General features: G+C 43.8%; 1 protein-coding gene across 8 annotated transcripts in view; it reads left to right on the forward strand.

Annotated features, from left to right (window-relative positions):
• SNAP47 (synaptosome associated protein 47) overlaps positions 1-22,598 on the forward strand; it is a 55,765-nt gene that overhangs the window by 11,517 nt on the left and 21,650 nt on the right. For 4 of the 8 annotated variants that reach the window (XM_074573886.1, XM_074573887.1, XM_074573884.1 and 1 more), the window contains 3 exons: positions 1,870-2,354; positions 6,743-6,873; positions 16,757-21,970. In XM_074573886.1, the coding sequence (XP_074429987.1) occupies positions 1,870-2,354; positions 6,743-6,873; positions 16,757-16,903 (763 nt within the window). In that variant the 3' untranslated portion in view covers positions 16,904-21,970. Of the gene's footprint in view, positions 1-1,869; positions 2,355-6,742; positions 6,874-8,479; positions 10,776-16,740; positions 21,971-22,598 lie in introns of those variants that run through there. The other 4 variants (XM_074573889.1, XM_074573890.1, XM_074573885.1 and 1 more) reach the window with 3 other exon arrangements.

Consider the following 22,598-nt stretch of genomic DNA (forward strand, 5'->3'; position numbering starts at 1 on the left):
TGCATATTTTATCAGGCGCTACTTTTATAAAAAGCCATATTAAAAAACCCCTGACTCTCCAAAATAGCAGTGAAGCAGTAGTGCTTTGTATTTTGGTCTGATAAGGCTTGCCTCTGTAGAATTTAAGTTAATATAATAGTATTTTGTAGCATCAGTAAGATCACAGTGTTTCATTACAGATTTTATTACATGTGGTCTGGCTTATTTAGAAGCACCTAATGCAACTGCTGTGCCAGTGGCACATGCCTAATCACTGGATAGTCTTTAAGGTATTTATGGAGCACGCGGGACACTATTCTGGTCTGAGTTGAGCTTCCTTAGAGCTTTTTTTTTTTTTTTTTGGTTTTGTTTAAACAGAACCTCTTCCCTCCCGTTAGTTAATTGAGAAGCTGTTTGTGCCTCCAGAGGTGGTTCTCCTGTTCTGCTCAGTGACTGACGGGTAGGCTGAGAAATCTCCATTTTAAAACATCTTGCTCAGGCTAGTGGCCTGCAGACTGGTTTGGTTTGTGGGATGTTCCGGCCAGCTCACCGCTGTTTTCCAGTGGTGTAGGATTGTTTGAGCAGTGGATGCATCCCAGAGGGTTGACTTGCCTCTTCCTATGCCTACCTGTAACTGGAGATGAACCATTTTGGCTCAGATGCGAGGTGGGTACCAGAGGCTGCTGGTGGGTGAGAGAGGACATGGCTGGTTGAGCAGTGGGAGGGATCTGAAGTTACTGTTGACTGCGTGGGGAGATGTAGTTGGCCCCAAAATTTCTTTCCGGCCACTGAGGCTCAAGTCATCCTGAAATACAGGATCCTCTGCTAGCAGGGTGGGTTTGGGTGACAGGGGGTGAGAGGAGTGTTGGCAACGGTACGTCATTGGTGCTGACTGTGGCTCTGCCTCCAATTCTTGTCTAGACCTGGAAAGGGATGCTAACAGATAGGCAGCACGGCACATGGAAAATCAAACCAAAACTACCACCTTTCCTCTGATTCCCCTTTTTTTTTTTTGGCGGAAAGAGTACTGATGAGGCTTAGACCCAAAGAGATCGGTGATTGTGATGGAGAGGAGCCCAGAAAAGGGGAATGAGCTATACTGATAGCAAATAGAACAGAATGATCGTGTCCTCCATATCCTTGATTCTTCCTAACTGCGTGTTACATCCTTTTTGCCCACAGCTGATAAACTTAGGTACCTACTTAGGTGCCTACTTATCTTCTTGCTTAGAAATAAGAGGCTGTGTTAGTTCTGGCTATACAATGGTCTTCCTTGGAAGCAGTTGCTTAATTAATTCATGGAGTCTGGTTATCTCTAAGCTAAGGCAACAGTTTGCCACCCAGGAGGCCTCTCCCCTTCAGGATTTACCCCAAACCGATGGTGAGGCAGATGCTGGACCCCAGCGGGCAGTCGCTGCTGGGCTTTTCAGCCTCAACCTTGCACTGTTAGTGTTTTAACTGGCAATGGGAATTTGGGAGTGGGGACAAAGCAAAAGGTGGCATCGGACTGTGGGGCTGAGGTATAAAGAAGCAAAAAAAGGCAGTGGTGGTGATGGCCAAGTGTGGAAACATTGAGGTAAAAGGCAGTGTTAGCTGAAGAACCAGATGGGTGTAAATTGGCCTGAATAAATCCAGTTGGAAGTTGGATTTCTTACATCAGAACAGTGAGATTCTGGGACCGCTTTCCAAAGTGTTAGGAAATGAAGAAAAGCTGGTGTTTAAAACGGATGGATCCTGGTGAGCTGTGAATAGGTTTGAGAAGCGAAATAACAGAGGGCTGGATTCAGTATTAAGAAATCATTGTGTCTGCGGTAATTTGCTTTGAACTGGTGGGGTAGCACGACCCTGCTACTGGCTTTCACTCTTCTAACACTCTCTTGTCTCCGCTAGGTTGTTGACTGAGCTCGAATCTCCTTCTTGGTGGCCATTTAGCAGCAGGCTCTGGAAAGCGCCATTGGAAACCAAGCCAAAGGAAACTGCCACAGTTTCCGATTCGAAGAACCAGGAAGGAATCATAATTAGAATTCCAGTTATTATCACCCACAGAACAGACTCAAATGTCAAGCCAGGAAAACTCACGCTCTTCGCTTCTGGCCTGGAAATCAGTGACTGCAATTCTCAGGTCATTCACCGGTTTGAATCAAAGGATGTGGATGATATCAGAGTTCATACGCCGTATGAAATCAGTGTCCGACAGAGATTTATTGGGAAGCCCGACACCTCTTACCGGCTCTTGTCAGCAAAGATGCCAGAAGCAATCCCCATCTTGGAGATGCAGTTTAGCAAGAAGATACAGTTTTTAGAAGATGCCCTAGGATTTGTTGGTGCCAGGAAGTCTCCACAGGTAGATTTGGGGACGTCCATTTGGCAAGCAGGTATGTGGCAGGCAAAGCAATCCCATCCGTCAGCAGTAACACAAGCACCAAATGTTTCCAAGTGGTTTTCAAACTCAAAATACTGAATAATATTTACAAGGCAAATCCTCTCCCACCTGCCCCAACGATGAGACCGTGCTGATGATAAAATGCAAAAAATAACTGCTGGGCAACTTTAGACCATCTTGCCAAGAGGGAGAGGGTAGAGATGACAGAATCGTGTGGCCCTGTTTGAGTTTAGTTGGATTTACCTTCTACTTACCCCAACTACATTACCCAAACCTGTGCCTGTGGATGCTGGAGGTGTGTGTCCCTTGGGGGCCTGGCAGCTGGAACACGCCAGGCCCTCTTTAACGTAGTGCTCTCAGCTGGTGTTGTCACTAGCTCCACACCGCTTTGTGAAAGGATTAGCTTAATTTGAGTTTCAGCTACTGGCCTGGGTTTTAACTACAATGTCATTCTTTTTCGGGTGGTCACCAATTCAATATTGTGCCACTCTGTGGGGGGGGGTCATTAGAAATCCATTCTTCTCTCCTCACTGCGTGCTTTGGAGTCCTCTATCTTTGCTATTTTTCCTTTGGCAGTTCGTAGCTGGAAGCATATTTATATTAAATCTGTCATCTGGTTAATTGTAGAAAGTTCAAAACAAATTTCCAGTCCAGCAGGTTTTTAAATAACTTACGGGATAAACATCATGTTAATTTTCGTATCTTAAAAAATAGAATTTTGTTACTTGAGAGGTTCAGGTGTTTGGATTTAGGAGATTTTAGGTCTCAGATTAGGTGAATGCATAGTTTAGTCTTTTTAAGAAAATGCAGAGAAGACTGCATTCCCTTTCACAACAATAAGAATGACATTCCTTACTACTATTACTTCTAAAATTCCGGGCAGGGTTGGTTTTTTGTTTTTGTAATTCAACCCTGAATTCATTTGGATAGCTGGTGAATTTTTGCCTGTTAGGAATTTATTTCTCTCAACACGCCTGAATTCTCTGTTGTTCCTAATTGTTAGTGACAAAAGAGCAAATTGGTGGATGGATTTATGCCAGCATATTAAAAACAAGTAGAAAAATGATACAGTAAAACAATAGATGAATCTATTTCTGTGCACCAAGCTAAAACTGGACTTCAGCAGGGAGGATAATGTCGTCTTGTTGTCAAGGGCCATAGCTTGGAAAAGCTTGTTAATTTTTAAGGAAGTAAGTCTTGGACATCTGGCACTAAAATGTCAGCACAACAACTTAGAGGAAAAACAACCTGCTGGTTTCTTAAGCACTGAGTTATTCCAACAAATTGGTGTTCAGTTCCTGATGGTCTTAAGGCTGGTTACATAAAATAATTGGATATACAGCCCTACTGTGCTTAATTTCCCACTGCTCTGCTCTGTTTGCATCTGAGTCAGTGAGTCAAGGATATTGCTCTCCTACCCCCACCTGCATTTCGACTGTTTAGTTTGGAAATGTCAGTAAAGAAAACTGGAGGTTATGGAAATCCTGACTTCGCCAGCTCCACCAAAACCCTTGTTTGTTCCTTGCCCGGAGTCTGTCGCCTTCTGTCTTCTGTCGCAAGATGGCAGTCACGGACTGCGTTTTAACCTCTGGGTTTTTTCCATGGCTGCTCACATGGTGGAAATACTGATTTTTAATTTTTTTTTTCTTCTTCTTTTTTTTTTCCTAAAGCGGGGAGGGGGGGAAGTCTGTGTTATGCATGCCCGCCTCTGTGTAGACATAAAATATATGTGTCTATTTTCAGATAGCGAATGTTGATTCAGAGATTTATAGGAGAAATATCCTTGCAGCGGAGGTACATCTGTCTCGGTGCACTATTCTTTGCCCTCGGTGGTGCAGCTCCAAGATGTGAACATTTCCACAACTGTCACAGTCTCATCTGGATCCTGTCTGTTTATACTAATCCTGCCTTAAAGCTGGGCATATTGCACAGTTGTATAACTAAATACTGAAAAAACCCTCATCTTTCCTAAGAGATTTGGCTTGATTCCACCTAGGAGAGGAATTTGTGAAGAGTTTTATACACACTAGATTATCTGAAAGTATTTTTAGCTGCTTTGCATGTCTTTTCTGACTGTATTTTTGGACCAAGCTGCACGGGTGTTTAAATGCTCAGGACGGAGCAGGGAGGTTTGTTTTGTAACAGAGGTTCTTCTGTGCTGAATCAAGATTTCCTAGACAATAACCTCCTCAATAATGGCTGATAACAGCTACCTGGGATTAAAAGGCACAAGAAATCCTACAGTGCATCTGCAGTATAACAATCTGGGGCAGTGCTGTCTTAATCCTGTAGCTGAAGACTGGCATTCACACGTTTTTGTTTTTTTTTATCCCTTTTGAGGCTGCTGAATTTTTCCTGCTTACCCCTGCGACCGAATGTTCTCAAAGTGTTTCCAGCACTTTGTCCAGAGGTTTGGTACCTTCTTATCCTCACGTGGTGGCAGCGGGTCTCCCCGTCCAACTGGGTGTAACAAAAACAAACCAAAATTGCTTTTTAAATGTTTCTGCCTTTCTATTCTATTCTCTCCCTTTTTTTAAATTAGAAAATTGCTGGGAAATGCCAGATCTCCTTCCTCATCCCATTCTTTTTGTGCGCTGTTGTCATATCCCCCTCCTCTTCTTGTCCTCACCGAGATTAATGGAGTGAAATGGATAGATTTCTTGGTTTTAATGAAATAATTAGCATATAGTGACACTCAGCTGATAAGAAACACAAAGAATCTCATCTGGCTATTTGCTGCCATAGGAAGGTCTGTCGTTCCCTCCCTGCTTTGGGGGAGATCACGACAGTAATTTACCATAAGCAGCGTTTTTCAGTGCCTGGTTCTTAGCCCCCCTGAATAGAAGGAGCATTTGCACGGGGTAACACTAGCACAGTGAATGACTTGCTTGTCTTAAATCTTGACGGTGTCTGAGTTCAGTGACTCTCAGGCTGATAACCGAATAATTCCAAGGATTATGAGTTTGCAGTAATTACTCGAGAAGGATTTAGGGTTTGGTGCTTTCGGTTTAGCTTTTGTCTCCCTTTTCACGGGGAAGTAATGCTATCCAAAGCGGTCGGGTGTACACCGTCAGTTGGCCAGCCAGCTGGGCACCAGCTCTTCGGCCTGGCAGGATGCTCTGGCATTCAACATGCTTTCTGTGCTGATGTACATAAGAGCTGCTGTCATTGCCCTGTCCTGGGTCAGGCCACGTGCTCGCAGGTGGCAGCAGTAGCATGAGCTTCCTTCTTGGTACCTCTCTAAGTGGGAAAGCTTTGGAGATGTTTGAAGTGCCTCTAGGCACTATGCCTCTAGCGTCTCAGGTGTTTAGCACCCATCTGCATCAGAAATAACAACCTTTCCTTGTAGCACGTCCCTGCTACCCTACTGGGTAGTATCACATCCTGCAATAAGAGCTGATGCTTTAAATAAAGCACAGCTGGCATGTTACGCGAGGGATTGTGTCCACATTGCTTAGCTGGGGGTGGCTGTTAGCGTCAGTGTTGCCCTTCTGTTTCAGGGATTTGCTGCCTTGACTCTTGAGCTCTGTCCCATATTCATCACTTTTAAATTCTTTAATTAAAAAAGATTAAAAGAAGGAAGAAGCAGCAGGTGGAGAATCATCATTTATCTGATTGGGAATCTGTTGCTGCTTCTACGCTCTCTGTTCAGATCATGGAATCATAGAATGGTTTGGGTTGGAAGGGACTTTAAAGATCATCTCATTCCAACCCCCCTGCCATGGGCAGGGACACCTCCCACCAGCCCAGGTTGCTCCAAGTCCTGTCCAACCTGGCCTTGAACCCCTCCAGGGATGGGGCAGCCACAGCTTCTCTGGGCGACCTGGGCCAGGGGCTCACCACCCTCACAGCCAAGAATTTCCTCCTAATATCTCATCTAAATCTATCCTCTTTCAGTTTAAAAATGTTACCCCTTGTCCTATTGCTGCAATCCCTGATCAAGAGTCCCTCCCCAGCTTTCCTGGAGCCCCTTGAGGGACTGGAAGGGACTCCAAGGTCTCCCCGGAGCCTTCTCTTCTCCAGGCTGAACCCCCCCAACTCTCTCAGCCTGTTCTTACAGCAGAGGGGCTCCAGCCCTCGGAGCATCTTTGAGATGAATCTCCACAGCCCAAAGCGAGCCCATTCTCCAGTTGTTGCCTTTAATAATGCCATCTCTTGTCAATCTGGTCACCTCCAGGTTATGTATTGTACAAAATACAGCTCGAATCCTTTCTACAAGAACACAGTTTAATGGGAAAGTTGGATTAGGCATCTCTGAGTGTACTTGTCCCCTTGCAAACTGCTACGGAGCAATGCAAAGGTCAGCCAGTTTGATGGTAGCGGTAGTTCTCTCCATTGGTACAGGAGATGGCAGTCTGACCATGGGAATTTCTCTTGCAGCCACAGGACTCCTGGGAGGAGTGGTGCAGCCCAGCTCTCCGGTGGGAGACAGAGAAGGGATTGACGATGACCAGGTTCAGCTACAGAAGCAAGAGAAAATCTCCCAGGAAGAAGCAAAAGAGCTTAAACAGGTATAAGTTGAGATCACATTGATATAAGAATTGTTTCACTCCCTCTTCTTCCTTAATAACGTGCGTTTTTATCATCAGAAATATAGTCCTTGTCCTTAACAAAATATTTCTCTCCCTAAATTTAGATGGGCATATTTAAAAAAATAGTTAATCAAGCCTGTGATTAAAATACACTGATAACTTCGTATTTGTTTTTAACTATTTTGAACAAATCAGGGATTATAGTAATATATATTAAGTGATAGGATTATGACACAAGGAAAATCCTTAACTGTAACCTGTTTTTTTCTGAAGATTAAGAAGTTTAACAGTTAAATCATTTTCAGCTTTTTTGTGTTTTTCCTGTGCTGTCTTATTCTTTTTAGTGAGGAGTAGCGGTTCTATTTCAGAAATATCCACAAAGCTGAACAAAGACTAATGTGCTCTAGGCAATCCTGCTTTAGCAGGGGAGTTGGACTAGATGATCTCTAGAGGTCCCTTCCAACTCTGAAAATTCCGTGATTGCGTGAAGTGTTTTATAGACACACAGAGAGAATTGTAGCTAGGAAATGAGTACGCAGTCCAGCAAATTCATAAAGGGGAAATAGGTTGGAGATTTTACAAGAAAAAGATATTTATTTAAATTAATCCAGTCTGATATTGTTACTCGAAATGGCTCTTTAATGAGTTTCTCTCATAGCTGATGTTCAGAGTTTTAGTGAAAAATCCCTCTTTCCTTGATCTGAAACAGTGAACTAACTGGGAAAGCAAAGGATTATGGTTTTAGTGTTTTTTCCGTTAAAATAGTTTACTGGTGATGATCACAGACACATCAGAAGATGTGGTTGGAGATTAAACTCTATATATATATTTTTTTTTTCCCTGTAGCATTTTATTCTCCTTAATATTCCATCTGTAGTTTGGTGATAGCATCATATGAATTTTCTGCTAATTCTGTTGCCTCTTAGCCAAACCTGCAGTTTTCTAGACCCGTTCTTTTATTTTATAATTGAGAATTAGAACACAGTTGAGAGTCATGAGCTCTTAGTAGTGACTCGAGTGGCTAAAAATGAAAAATGCTTGCAGGAAAAAAATCTATTTATTAAAATTAACTAAAAGACAGTTGGGTAAGTGAGAGTTTAACCTTTGCAGAAGGGTAATTTCAGAAATTTCTGAAATTCTCTGTGCTGGATAGTGGACTAGAAACAGTGTTAAATGGCCAGTGTTATTTAAAACAAAACCAAACACTTTCAAGATTAACTAGAGCTCAAAAGACAATTCTGGTATTTTTTTATATCGCTCCAAGCCAAGAATTTTTAAGCCAATTAATGATTTGGGGTGAGCTTGTGGGGTGGTGTGAGTGGGGAGAGGATCTGAAAGCCAAACTGATGGGCCATGAATTGGCCTGATTTTTTTTCCCAATCATTGCTGAGCACCTGTTCCCAGAGAGTGAGACCTCTTTAATCATTATTCCAGTCATTAATAATTTTAAAGTACGTGCTGTAATTCCTATAAAACTCCTGTTCCTTTTCCCACATAAATGCACAGTTTTAGACCCAAACTTGGCTCTGTGACCAAAATATGATCAAGATCTTTTGACTGAAATATCTTATTTGGGCTTTTTCAGAACCAAAATGGGCATTCACCATTGAATCATTCTCCCTTCTTCTCATGTTTTAAAGAGCTTCTCTCCGCGATCTGTCGTTTTATCAAAAACCAAGCATTTCTGAAGCAGCATTGACCTTTTGGAAGATTTTAAGGGAGAGTATTTCTCAATAGTAGTTGTACAAATAACAGCAATCTATTATTCCTGTGTGCATGCACTTTGTACAGCTGTTATGTATTCAGAGGGGCTAGTTGTTCCTTCCTTAAATGTCAGCTTTTCAGCACTATAATTCTGATTTGTAGCCAGACCCAAAAAAACCTAAATACTTTATAAAGGACTGTTGATCAGGGACTACTATTGAAGACACATTTTGCTACACCTTGCAAACAAAAGAAAAGGCTCTCTAGGAATTGCTTCCTCAGGGCCAGTTCTTGACAGGTGAACACCAAGCTTTGTTGATGCTTGATCTTACCAGAGCAGTTGGCTGTGACTGGAGAAGCAGAGGAAACACAGGACGAGGAGTTCAGCATCTTCCAACAGGTTTTGTGAACTGGGAATGGAGCCTCTCGTCTTGTATAGACAGGTGTCTCTCCAGCTGCTCCCAGGCATTGTGCAAGCACTGCTTTTTCTCATTGCTCTGAAGCCCCGAGCAGAGTGAAATAACTCAGGATCTTTCCGTTCTGGTAGGAGAGAACGCGGTGAGGTTTAGAGGGGAAGTGTAAAGATGTGGAAGTGAAGGAAAGTGTGATTGAAGTCAGGAGCTCCTGACAGTAAAAGCGGATTTGAAAGGTATGGAGTTTGGGGATGTATTCTGATGGGGTTCAAGGGCAGCATCATGGTAAACACCATACGAAGCCTTTTGGGTATTGAAGTGAAGATTTTGAGGTGAAGATCTTGAAATTACATCTAAGCAGGACATTTAATGCTTATCTAAGTTATGTCAAGGCTTTATCTAAGGTTATATTTGCCATATTCACTCATTTGATAGTTGAGAAGTGGGTTAAGTCCATGAATAGAAAGCAGGGCAGGGAACCAGTAGCTTTGTCTCATTTCCAGCTGTGTGGCTTTGAGCAGTCAGACATGAACTAGGTTTTAGGGTGCTCCTTGCTGAGGTGTTGCTCTCTGAGAGCTTCTTTGCACTGCTTCAGTTCAGCTCCCACACTGGGAATGAGCAGGATAGTGGTTAATCATGCTTTGGGAATGAGCACGATGATGGTTAATCAAGTTTGAAAAGCGTTTAGAGAGCGAAGGGGGAAAATGGTTACAAGTGCAAAGCATTAACGTGCATTGAAGACAATGACATTTGTGGCATCAGACTTCCATGAATGGAAGACTAATAGCTGTCACTCGTCCTCTCTCCTCAAAAACAAAGTACTTGTAGTAATTATAATAGATGTTTTGCCACAGGAATTGTTGAATGTTACTAAATTCCTTCCATTAGAGCTGGAAGCCCTGAGCGGTCTGCAGTTGTGATTGGGTGCCAGAGTAAAGAACCTCACTGGGACTTCATGGAGGGACGTTTATGTCAAAAACCACAGAGTTTGTGGCAGTGGGAGCTGTGTTCCTTAGCTGTGCTATAGAGGTGGAGAAAGAAGCCTACAAAGTTTCTGTGGTCTCTGGCGGAGCTTCCGCCTCCTGCCTCTCTGTGGCTGACATGATGGCACTGGGGGAGGGAGGGGATAGGATAACATTAGCTTAAGGGCTGTGGTCGCGGGGGGTGGGGGGAGGAGTTCACTGAATTTGAATTTATTTTGCCAAACCAGTGCTTTCTAATTTTCGAAACCATTCCTGCTAGAGAACTGGTGCCCTGATATTTACTGTCTGCAGATCGCGTATGCCATGGAGACAGAGACAGTATTAAAGAATTTAATTCCGTTACATCTGGGAAAAAAAACCCGTATCCCAGTGCATATCTTTGCGACATTTTCTTCCTCGATGTCTTCTCGGGTCTAGATGGTTCCATTTCAGCCCTTTACTACTTTCACAGTCTCTTCAGTGTTTATTTACCCTTTTATTGTGGCCTCATCTCAGGAAATCACAACCGTTACGTCAGAGAAAAAGAGTTTTGTGGAGGAATCGTTCATTCCAAGTTCTAAATACCAAATTTGCTCATGGGATGGCCTTGTTCCATGGCCTATAGCGATCAGCAGACAACCGATCTTAACAGACACGTGTAATGACCATGCCCCAGATTTATTTTTTTGGAAGGCACAATATGTGGAGGGAACAGAGGTCCTCACAACAAACGCTTTGTATTTACTTGTGTGTAACTGAAGTATTTAGTGGTACCAAAATAAAAGGTAGTTAAGCCTGTGGAGCTGCTTGAGTATTTTTTTCCAGACAAGGTCAGTGGTGTGTTAGTGGCACCACGAGTCCTTAGTCCTCCCTGAGAAAGTAAATAAAATCAGACTTCTGCATCAGTCCAAGAAGAAATAATGGGGGAGATCATCCACTAAGAATAAGATAGTAAACACTGACCCTTCCACGCTGTCTGAATAGCCACTGGCTCAAAAGAGCTGATGCTTTAAAATTTGTCAGCTTCAAATACAAGGGACCTGCTGTCCTGTCAGACTTGCCTGTTCCAGGGTTTTCTGTGCTCAGAAGTTTTGTGCAACAAGAGGCAACCTGATTTTTCTAGAGCAGGCGGAAGCGCTTTTGCTAGTGGCTGGTGTAGAGCTCCGGTATTCCTACACCAAAGGCAACCCTGGATCAAGCAGAAGGAATGTCTGCTTTGCTACAGGCAAGCGCTGATAGCAGCAATCCCAAACACGAAGTGTCTTAAAACAGCGTAAATCCATAGATTTTTGTTATGGCAAGCTACAACTGGCAATACTTCCTGGACAATGACACTTTCTGTATCTTATTTTTACTGCTGGATACTCAGTGTACTGAGACGGTAGATCATATTTCACAAGCTTTAGCTAAATAGCACGTCTGTGATGGCATCTCAGGACCCGAACTAAACTCAAGTCTCCATTGTGAGATCTTTAGGGTATAATCTCTGTTTGTACAATGCCTGACACTTTGGGTTTAGGTCTTCAGGTGGCGTGGAAAAGTGATGAAATAATAGGGATAAGTACTGAGCAGATTCACAGGCTTGGAGTCCTTTCATGTCATTCCATCTGTGTCTACATTGTGATGGCCTCCAGCTAAAGCTGGTCACCTCAGCTCCTACTTGAGCCAAAGCAGAGAGAAATGGGAAGCGCTTGAACTCCTCCGTAAGCAGGTACATAAAATAGAAGAGATGAAGCATGACCTAAACCGCACTGCGTTGTCTAGGTCCTCATAGTCTGTACAAGAACTTGGGGTAGGTAGCTTGGATGGACACCTTCTCCCAGAAAGGCCCAAGTCTGCTGTAGTTGAGCACTTGACACAGGGCGGATTTGGAGAGCCGTGACAAATTTGCTTCCTTGTTTTTGACAGCGAGAGCTCTGTGCGTGGGAATATTAGGTTAACTTGCCTGAAGTCGCACAGAAAATCTGTGGCGGAGCCATGGGCCTAAGTCAGACTTTCCAATTCATAATCCGGTGGAATAAATCTGAGGCTGTCTCAATGTGAGATTGCCCAGTGCCTGAGGAAATGTGCCTTTAAAACGTGTCTTTGATGGGCTCGTACCTGCTGTTTGGCTTTGTGTAACAGATAGAGTTTCACGCTGAGTTTTCATGTCTTGGTTCACCGTCCAAATGACGTGCTGGCACAGAAGACAGTGCTGGTCTGAGCAGCTGACAGAACTGGAGCAGTGATAACAAGACGTCTTGCCATCATTTCGCTTTGCAAAAACAATGACCAGCTTTGGCCAGACTTCAGATTCCAGTAAGTCTCTCCGGCAAGCTCTGTGAGCTGTGCTGGAAAAGCATCTTAACAATTTCAGGTCCCATTGGATTGAGTAGCAGCGCTCAGTTTGAACAGTTGAAGATGCTGACAGACAAAGGGTTAAGGGATTTATTACCAGACTCTCTTAGGCAAAGAGAATTAACAGATGAAAGTGAGCTGCTTGCCTTTTATTTTTTGTGTGTGAGTAACCACATCATCATCGCCCACTGCTTTTCAAGGCAGAGCCTAATTGGCAGGTGAAGCGAGCAGAGCCCTGTAGCCGAGTTTCCATTTTATTGCTTTCGTATTTTAAAAGCTTTTCTGTTCTCAACAATTGTGTCTTTTTCTGTATTTTAAATGTTAAGCGTGCTCTGATGAACGCGAAGCCTATCAAAAATAATCTGGTTTGAAACTAAAAATAAACTCTTTTTCATAGCAAACCTGGGCCTTTTTGGGCACAATTTTGATTTACAAATAAATTGGGTGCCTCTTGGAGAGGTGGGGAAGGAGGAGTGTCCCTGCTTCCTTTCTGCATCCTCTAGTGCCAGTCCCTTCTTTGCTGTGTAGCTCTCTTGGACACTTGCACTGCCGGTCACCACATTTATGTGCTCACCTCAGTGGGTTTCATGAACTGAAATGTGTTGGGTGAGGACAGAGCTCGGGAAAGCTGAGTTTGCCACACTGCTAAGGGTGCTTGGTGATAAACCTCCAAAAGTATTCTCTGGAGTACTGCATCTAGCTTTGGAGTCCTCAGCACAAGAAGGACATGGACCTGTTGGAGCTGGTCCAGAGGAGGCGATGGAGATGCTGTGAGGGCTGGAACTTGTCTGCTGTGACGACAGGCTGAGAGAGTTGGGGGGGTTCATCCTGGAGAAGAGAAGGCTCCAGAAAGACCTTATAGCAGCTTCCAGTATCTGAAGGGGGCCTACAAGAAAGCCAGAGAGCAACTTTTTATAAGGGCATGTAGTGATAGAATGACGGGTAATGGGCTAAAACTGTAAGAGAGGAGATTTAGATGAGATATCAGGAAGAAATTTTTCATTATGAGTGTGCTGAGACACTGGCACAGATTGCCCAGGGAAGTTGTAGATGCCCCATCCTTGGAGGTGTTCAAGGCCAGGCTGGACGGGGCTTTGGACAACCTGGTCTAGTGGGAGGTGTCCCTGTCCAGGGCAGGGAGTTGGAACTAGATGATCTTTAAGGTCCCTTCCAACCCAAACCATTCTATGATTCTAAGTGTGTGCCTTGCTGCAGCAGAAGGTGCTGAATGGCTGGAGGGACCGTTCTGGAGCATGTGTCAAGCTGTGATCTAGAAAGAGTTGGCAGACACTGCTGCTTCTGTTCTGCAGCGCTGGAAGACAAACTTTTGGATGCTCTTGTATAAAGCTTTCTAGTAAACTTGCTGAAAAAGGGTCAGCATGGACCATCTTTAAATCATCTGCAAATGACGAAACACATGTCTTTCACTGCCATCCTTTAGGATATACTGAAGGAGTGAGGTCTCTTCTCTCTTAAACTGGTATAAAGAATTAAAAGTTTATTGGACTGGAGGCTGAAACCCTGTAATCTTCTCTCAGCTGAACATTGAAGCTGGCCTTGCTCTCAGTTGGGTGGAGTGGACCAGAAGACCCTCATATGTCTTTTCTAATCTTAATTATACTGTGACTTGATGAATGGTAGGAATCATTTCATATAGCGCTGGCTATTTATTTTGTGTGTTTTTATATATATTACATAAAATCTATGCAGAAGAAGTTTAAAGGAAGAGCTGAGGGAGAGCCACCTCTGAACTTCCCATTTCCAAGTAGTAAAGTTACTTTCTCAGGAGAGGCAAGACCTTACTTCAGACCCATGTCTTCAATCATACGCATGATAGATCTGATCATGTCATTTTTCTTTTTGATGCGTATCCTACACACATCTACCGCCTCCAGTTTGGGGAATTCAGCCTGACTTTCCCGTTACAGTGAAAGAACATGAAGCGTTTCATTTGGGATAGAAACAGAGGATTTTTTAGCTTGTAGTTTTGGTAAGAACAGAAAAAGGTAGGTTAAGCTTGATCCATGGTTTATTTTGTATTTTTGCTTTGGCAGCCAAATTGCAGAACCAGTTATTCACACAGCCGTATTTCTAACTGCTTGTGATTTATGGAAAGAACTGAGAGATATTTTATGAGATAAATCTCACTACTGTGGCTGACGTCCAGCTTCAGTCAAAGCATTTTCTCTGCGTAAAATTCCTGTGCCATTCCAGCTAGATACAATATTCCTCACTGCTTTCCTCAAACCGGTAATTTGCCTAGCTGCAAACGATGGGACTGCTGGGGAATTCAGCCCCACATGTGGATAATGGGGCTGGTGATGTTTCACAGCAGCTTTCTGGGGCCTGATTATATATATTCTAAAAGGAAAACAGGAGTTCACCAGTTGTAATGAAAACAAAATTAAATTAAACATGTGTAGAGTACAGTTCTTTTCCCCTATTTTACCAAAAGACACAGACTTATTTTGTTAGATGGGCAGCAGGTATCTTCCGTAGCATTACCTGGATGCTCATGTACCACAGCAGTTGATGTTGTGGGATAGTGATGGGATAATTTGCTTTCTTGGAGACTTTTATTGCAATTGGTTGAATAAACTGCTTTTATTAAGCAGGCAGCGAGAGGATATCCTCCTCAAGGACTCACCTGTGGATGCCTAAGGAAGAAGATCACGCTCTTGGGAGACCCCAGCTGGAGTACTGTGTCCAGCTCTGGGGTCCTCAACATAAGAAGGACATGGAGCTGTTGGAGCGGGGCCAGAGGAGGCCACGGAGATGCTGGGAGGGCTGGAGGCCCTCTGCTGTGAGGACAGGCTGAGAGAGTTGTGGGGGTTCAGCCTGGAGAAGAGAAGGCTCCGGTGAGACCTTGGAGCCCCTTCCAGTCCCTAAAAGGGCTCCAGGAAAGCTGGGGAGGGACTCCTGATCAGGGAGTGGAGCCATGGGAAGAGGGGGAATGGTTTTAAACTGAAAGGGGGGAGATTGATATGAGATATTAGGAAGAAATTCTTGGCTGTGAGGGTGGTGAGCCCCTGGCCCAGGTTGCCCAGAAAAGCTGTGGCTGCCTCATCCCTGGAGGTGTTCAAGGGCAGGTTGGACGGGGCTTGGAGCAACCTGGTCTGGTGAGAGGTATCCCTGCCCAGGGCAGAGGGTTGGAACTGGATGATTTTTAAGGTCCCTTCCAACCTAAACCATTGTAGGATTCTATCATGTAGGCCAGCACTGACAACCTTTTTATGATCTGAATTGACTGAGAAGCTGGATTTCCAGTCTGTATGATACGATGCTTCCAAATCTCCCTCCGATACATCCGAGGGAAGGCAGCTGAGGTTTGCCTGTCAGGCAGGTGCTTTCAGTTCATGCAGCCGGGCTTATTAAGGGAGTAGCCACAAGAGGGAAGAAAAGGCAATGATATAACTCATGCCTTGAACTGCTGCTAAAAATGAGCCAGTGTTACAGGGTGAGGAATTAAGACAGATTTTTCTTGTGTTGTTTGGATCTCTGCTCTTGGACTTGGTTGTGTGAACTGATGAAAATTAAAGTTGAGTAAGACCCATAAGTCAGTGCACGGTATCATTATGGATGTCTCCTGGCTTTAAGAATGCATCAGCCTAGCTTTCTTTTTTCACTTTAGAGCCTTCTGCCCTGTTTGGACCAGTATCAATAGGTTTTTTCAGACAACAGGGTTTCCACACAATCTTGGAGCAGCTCAGGGTGTTTGCTTACAGCCCCACACATGAACAGTAATTTGCTAAGCACAGTGTAAAGTGGTTGATGTTTAATATAATGCTTGCAGCCTGGAATTGAGCTATAGCCAGTGCATCTGTTGTTTCTCATCTCGGGTACAGCCTGAGCCTCTTGGCCGCCTTGACGTCCGTTCATACCACACCACCCTCCAGTCCCTTGAAAATTATTTGTTTTGTTGCCCAAGTCTCACTTTTTCCCTTCTGCTCTGTCTAGTGACACTTCTTTCTTTAGTGGATTGCAGTAAAACAGCATTTTCTGCCCTTTGACCTGGTCCCTGCCTAACCTTGCTACGCCTTCGGCCACGTGGTCGCCTTTTTTGGCCACGTTCTCTGTCTGCGTTGGCTCTCAACGTGTGCAACCTGTCAGGACAAGCCACTGCTCCGAGATGCAGACGTACCAAGGAGATAACAGCAGAGCCAGCATAAAGCTGATGTTTACATTGATTTTTACTTCTAATTTATTCCCTTCCTCGTATAACCCTAACATTTGAGATTCGATTTTTCTGGTCTTTAGTTCATTGTTTAGTTCATCTCCATGTAGCTTATTGGAGCAAGACCTGTGTCTTGCGCACTCCAGGGCAGAGTCAGGCAAATGATTTGCTCATTTAAAGCAATGAAATAAAAAATTGCCATGGGGTCTGTTACATTTCTCAAAGAACTGGCTGGTCGATCGCTGAAAGCTCTCAGTCTTTTCTTCTGACAGATACTAAAGAAACTGAAAGGCCTTGCCTTGGAGACGGAAGCTGAACTGGAGAGACAGGACGAAGCTCTCGATTCCATCACTACCTCCGTAGATCGCGCGACGCTGAATATCGACAAGCAAAACCGCAGAATCAAGAAACTAACGTAGCGCCCGCATGAGACGGTGGGGATGGTGTCATGAGGAAGAGGAGGGTCGGAGAACTGAATTTCTCAAGACTGTTTCTTTAATAGATGCTTTGATTGCACGGGAGGTGTTTGCAGTATTGTCTGGAATACGATGCTGCTGTTGTCGGGTTCCTGAGGGTTTTGAAAATGTTTCCAGACTTGGACGATGTTTGAAGGCTGGTTTAGGATTAAAAAGGCCAAGAATTTTAATTACGGTGAAAAAATGATAGTGGATTCTTTACTACAGAAAATCTGTAAATATGAAGGGATGTGATATAATCTGAATCAACTTTTACGTGCTTTTTTTATGTTGCTGCTTTGGAATTTTTTATTTTTTTTTTTGTTGCAACAAAGAAGTGAAGGAAAAACGAACAGCATATGAGACTACTTTATATGATTACAGCCTATTAATTCTCTCTCAAGGTCTTTCTTTAAAATACTTAATAGCTGAACTAAGGGCCAGATGTCCAACTGCAAGTCATTGAGGCATTTTTTTTTGGAAGTTAATGCTGAGGTGAGCAAATGATGGTGATAAAACCTTGTGTTCCCTGAGCAAATAGTTTTAATAGGTTTCAATCATGGTTTCAATATACCCAGAAATTTTATAAGAGTAGTGAAGACTTAGTGGCCACAGCTGTCTGATGCCATGTCCTGGGAAATCAAGAGAAGAAGGTTAGTTAATGTGCATGTATCAGTACAGGCACCTACTTATTGAGCAGATTTTTGGGGTTTTGCTATTTGATAAATGTTTTGCTGACTTAAGTCACTTATAAAAAGTAAGCGTCAAAATTGAATACATGCTTCTACTTTCCAAAAAGGGACTGCTGATCTTCAGTGATCATCTGCATGTTTTTGTGTGGTTTCTTTTTCCTTTTTAAACTGCACACCTAGGGTAGGAATTGATTTTTGGAGTGGAGAAAGCGATTTTCTTCACGGGCAAATTTATTCAGTTCTTGGGAGTTTGCTGGTTGCATCCCTGTGCACACAGTGGATTTATATTTTGCGTAATTGTCTGACATGGGATGCGGCGTCTTCAAAGCATCAAGAACATAGTATTCACTAAGTGTTGTGCCTAAATGTTGGATCTGGGCTGCCACATCTCTGATGGATGTCTCTTGTCTCTTTGCTTCTCTGTCTTTCATATTCCAAGGATCTCCTATTGTTTGTCTCCGACTCTCTAAATAGGAATTTCATGAGTTGTGTGGAGCATCATGTGGTTTTTGTGTGTCTCCTCCAGATTCACAGGCCATGGGGCCTATGGTCGGAGCTGTAGGCATCTGTGTGGCATTTGATAGTCGTGGTACATGCACCTATGTGTCTTTTATTTAATTTTTGTGATTAGGTTTTGTGCTGGGAGTATGCTATAGACCACCCAACCAGGATGAGGAGACAGATGAAGTATTCTATAAGCGGCTGGCTGAAGTCTCGCAATCGCCAGCCCTTGTTCTGGTTGGGGACTTCAACCTGACGGGTATCTGCTGGAAATATAGCACAGCAGAGAGCAGACAGGCTAGGAGGTTCCTTGGGTGCATGGAAGATAACTTCCTGACACAACTGGTAAGGTGAGCCTACCAGGGGAAGTGCCTTGCTAGACCTACTGTTCACAAACAGAGAAGGACTACTGGGAGATGTGGTGATCGGAGGCCATCTTGGGTTTAGTGATCATGAAATGGTCAAGTTTTCAATTCGTAGCGATGTAAGGAGGGGGGTTAGCAAAACCTCCACCTTGGACTTCCAGAGGGCGGCCTTTAGCCTGTTCAGGACACTGGTTGAGAGAGTCCCTTGGGAGATAGTCCTGAAGGGCAAAGGGGTCCAGGAGGACTGGATGCTTTTCAAGAAGGAAATCTTAAAGGCCCAGGAGCAGGCTATCCCCAAGTGTCGCAAGTCTAAAGGGCAGGGGGAATGGCCAGTCTGGATGAACAAGGAACTTCTGTTGGAACTTAGGAATAAAAGGAGGGTTTACCACCTTTGGAAGAAGGGACAGGCAACTCAGGAGGAGTACAGAGATCTTGTTAGGTTATACAAAGAGAAAATTAGGAAGAACATTGTAAGTGAAGATCAGGTTCGTGACCATCTGATGAACCTGAAAAGCGAACAAGTCTATGGGACCTGATTGGATACAGGTACTGAAGGAACCACAGGTACTGAAGGAACTGGCGGATGAGGTTGCTAAACCACTCTCTATTATATTCCAAAAGTCACGGCAGTCTGGTGAGGTCCCCACTGACTGGAAAAGGGGAAACATAATCCCCATTTTCAAAAAGGGAAAGAAGGAGGAACCAGGGAACTATAGGCCAATCAGTCTCACCTCCATGCCTGGTAAGATTATGGAGCAGATCCACCTGGAGGCACGGCTGAGGCAGAAAAATAACGAAGAGGTGATTGGGTACAATCAACACTGCTTCACCAAGGGCAAATCGTGCCTGACAAACCTGGTGGCCTTCTATGAGAAGGTCACAACATCAATAGACAAGGGGAGAGAAACTGACGTCATTTACCTGGGCCCGAGCAAAGCCTTTGACACTGTCCTGCATCACATCCTGGTCTCCAAGCTGGTAAAATATGGGTTTGATGGCCTGACAATTCAGTGGATAAAGAACTGGCTTGATGGCCGCACCCAAAGAGTGGCTGTCAACGGGTCCATGTCCAAGTGGAGGCCAGTGACGAGTGGAGTCCCTCAAGGACCAGTACTGGGACCGGCCTTGTTTAACATCTTTGTCAGTGACATGGACAGTGGCATAGAGTGCACCCTCAGCAAGTTTGCTGACGACACCAAGCTGTGTGGGGCGGCTGACACACTGGAGGGAAGGGATGCCATCCAGAGGGACCTTGACAGGCTGGAGAGGTGGCCCCATGCCAACCTCATGAAGTTCAACAAGACCCAGTGCAAGGTCCTCCATCTGGGTTGGGGCAATCCCAAGCACCGATATAGGCTGGGCAGGGACTGGCTTGAGAGCAGCCCTGAAGAAAAGGACTTGGGGGTTCTGGTGGACGAGAGGCTCAACATGAGCCATCAGTGTGCGCTAGCAGCCCAGAAAGCCAATCGTCTGCTGGGCTGCATCAGGAGAAGCGTGGCCAGCAGGTCGAGGGAGGAGATTCTCCCCTTCTACTCCTCTCTCTTGACACCCCACCTGGAGTACTGCATCCAGTTCTGGAGTCCCTACTACAAGAAAGCTATGGATGTCCTGGAATGTGTCCAGAGAAGGGCCACGAGGATGATCAGAGGGCTGGAGGACCTCTCCTATGAGGACAGACTGAGAGAGCTGGGGTTGTTCAGTCTGGAGAAAAGAAGGCTCCAAGGAGACCTTATAGTGGCCTACCAGTATCTTAAGGGGGTCTACAAGAAAGCTGGTGAGGGACTTTTTAGGATGTTGGGTAGTGGTAGGACTAGAGGGAATGGATTAAAACTAGAGATGGGTTGGTTCAGACTGAACGTTAGGAAGAAGTTCTTCACCATGAGGGTGGTGAGACACTGGCCCAGGTGACCCAGAGAGGTGGTGGAAGCCCCATCCCTGGAAGTCTTTAAGGCCAGGCTGGATGGGGCTCTGAGCAACCTGATCTAGTGGGAGGTGCCCCTGCCCATGGCAGGGGGGTTGGAACTAGGTGATCTTTAAGGTCCCTTGCAACTGTAACAATTCTATGATTCTATGAAATGGTCTGAAGTTGCGGCAGGGGAGGTTTAGATTAGATATTATGAAGAATTACTGTACTGCAAGAGTGGTCAGGCACTGGAACAGCCTGCCCAGAGAGGTGGTTGAGTCACCGTCCCTAGAGGTATTTAAGAAACATATAGATTTGGCACTTCAGGGCATGCTCTAGTGGCAGAGATTGTAGGGTTTTTTATGTGTGTGTGTGTATGATTGGACTCAGTGATCTCAAAGGTTCTTTCCAACCATGAAGATTATATTCTGTGATTCTATTTGCACTAACTGGTGGTGAAGCATTTCAAGACTTCTTGTAGACCTGTATTTCTAAAATAAAAGGGAATACCATGAATTATCTAGTCGGTTTTGTTGAGTTTACAGTTGGCTCCATCAAGACTACAGGAGAGTGGGGACCTTTTCCCCTCCTAACTTACTTAATATTACATAGGAGAGGTTCCAGGTAATCCATATATCCATCGCCTGTGGCAGAGAACTCACATTTCATCAATTCCTACAGTTTACCAGCTATTTTAGTTCAAAAGTAGCTGTTGTAATGTGTCTTTTTTTTTTTTTAAAGTGTTTTTATATTAAAAATTCTTCTTGTATTGCTTTCAAATACAACACTTTTGGTGCAATATTTTTAACTAGTGAAGCTTTGAACTGTTTATTCCATTGATAGCAGCTGTAAAATGTTTCCTGTTTCAGAGAAATTCAGCCCTACCTTTTAAAGAAAGACACAGTAAATCACGTAGAGGATGTTGTTTTCAAGATCTTACTCTGCCTTGTTTTGTATTACTTCATATTAGTTTGTTAGTATTGGAGTAAAATGTACTTCTGCACTTCAAAGTCTTAATTTACAGTCCAAGTTGTTACTGGCATGCACTTTACCTACTTGCTGAATATGGTGATTATATATACATACACTATGTACTGTGAAATAAAATATTGTCTGGAGTTCTCTCGTTTGTTTCTGATACCCAAATCGCTGTCGTTTTACTGTGAAAGGAAGATACGTTTACACAACTAATTATTTCATGAATTTGAAAGTGTACTTTGCACAGAATGGTATGTTAACTGAACCTGGTGCTGACTGGGAACCAATCTCTGAACTGAATTCGTGCGAACCAGGATTGCCAAAAGTAACTACTAGTTACACGTCATTTAGTTTAACATTTTTTGTGCCATATTTTTTATTATTGTGGGTTTTAGCACAAGCTGTTGCATCTGATTCAGTATTTTGTGGTTTGTGTAGTCTGACATGTCCATGCTAAAGCAAAAAAAATAAATAAATTGTAATATTGTTTGTAAGAAGTGACCCGTTCTAGAGCTGTGCATTGGCTGAATTTCATGTGCCCAGAGGACTTTCAATCTGTAATTTCTTCTTATTAAATATCTTGGAATAGCGATCTTCTCTCTTGTATTTACTTGGCCGAGAAGTTGCAGTAAAAAATCCTCTATGCCATCCCCTCGTCATACTATGGAACAGAATTTAATGTCATGCTTAGAACCTCCCATGTTTCCTTCTACCTTCAACCCAAATGCCGTTGTTATCCAAATAATGTCGCAGATCTGGACCGATGCTCCGTGGGGGACGATGCTACAGGTAACACCTGCCAAACAATATTCTTGTGCTCCATTCTTCGCTGACATTATCTACATGGGGCTGAGAGACATACTTTTAGGCTAACTTTTGCCTTTTAGATGCACAGTTTGTTAGTTCTTTGCAGGTCTTTTACTATACTGTGACAGGTGGGAGGCTTTGTCTTTAAGAGACATAAGAAAATAACCAATAAAAAAAAAAAATTCTAAGCTAAAAAAGAAAAAGGTTTTAATTGGGAAAGCTTTTCAGCTTCTGCAAAACAGAACTAGATTGTGCTGTATGGTATGGTAGGTGTGTGTCCGTGGCAGTGATGAGTGAGTCTGAAAGGGCCGGAGCTTAAATGTATTTCTGTATGGCAGTTTGAATGGAATGTCTCCTGTGGAACCAGTGAAACACTGGTAATAAACGTGGCACTTTGCAATCCTCAGCCAAGT

This window comes from Larus michahellis, chromosome 2, assembly GCF_964199755.1.
Source record: "Larus michahellis chromosome 2, bLarMic1.1, whole genome shotgun sequence".
Lineage (NCBI taxonomy): Eukaryota > Metazoa > Chordata > Aves > Charadriiformes > Laridae > Larus > Larus michahellis.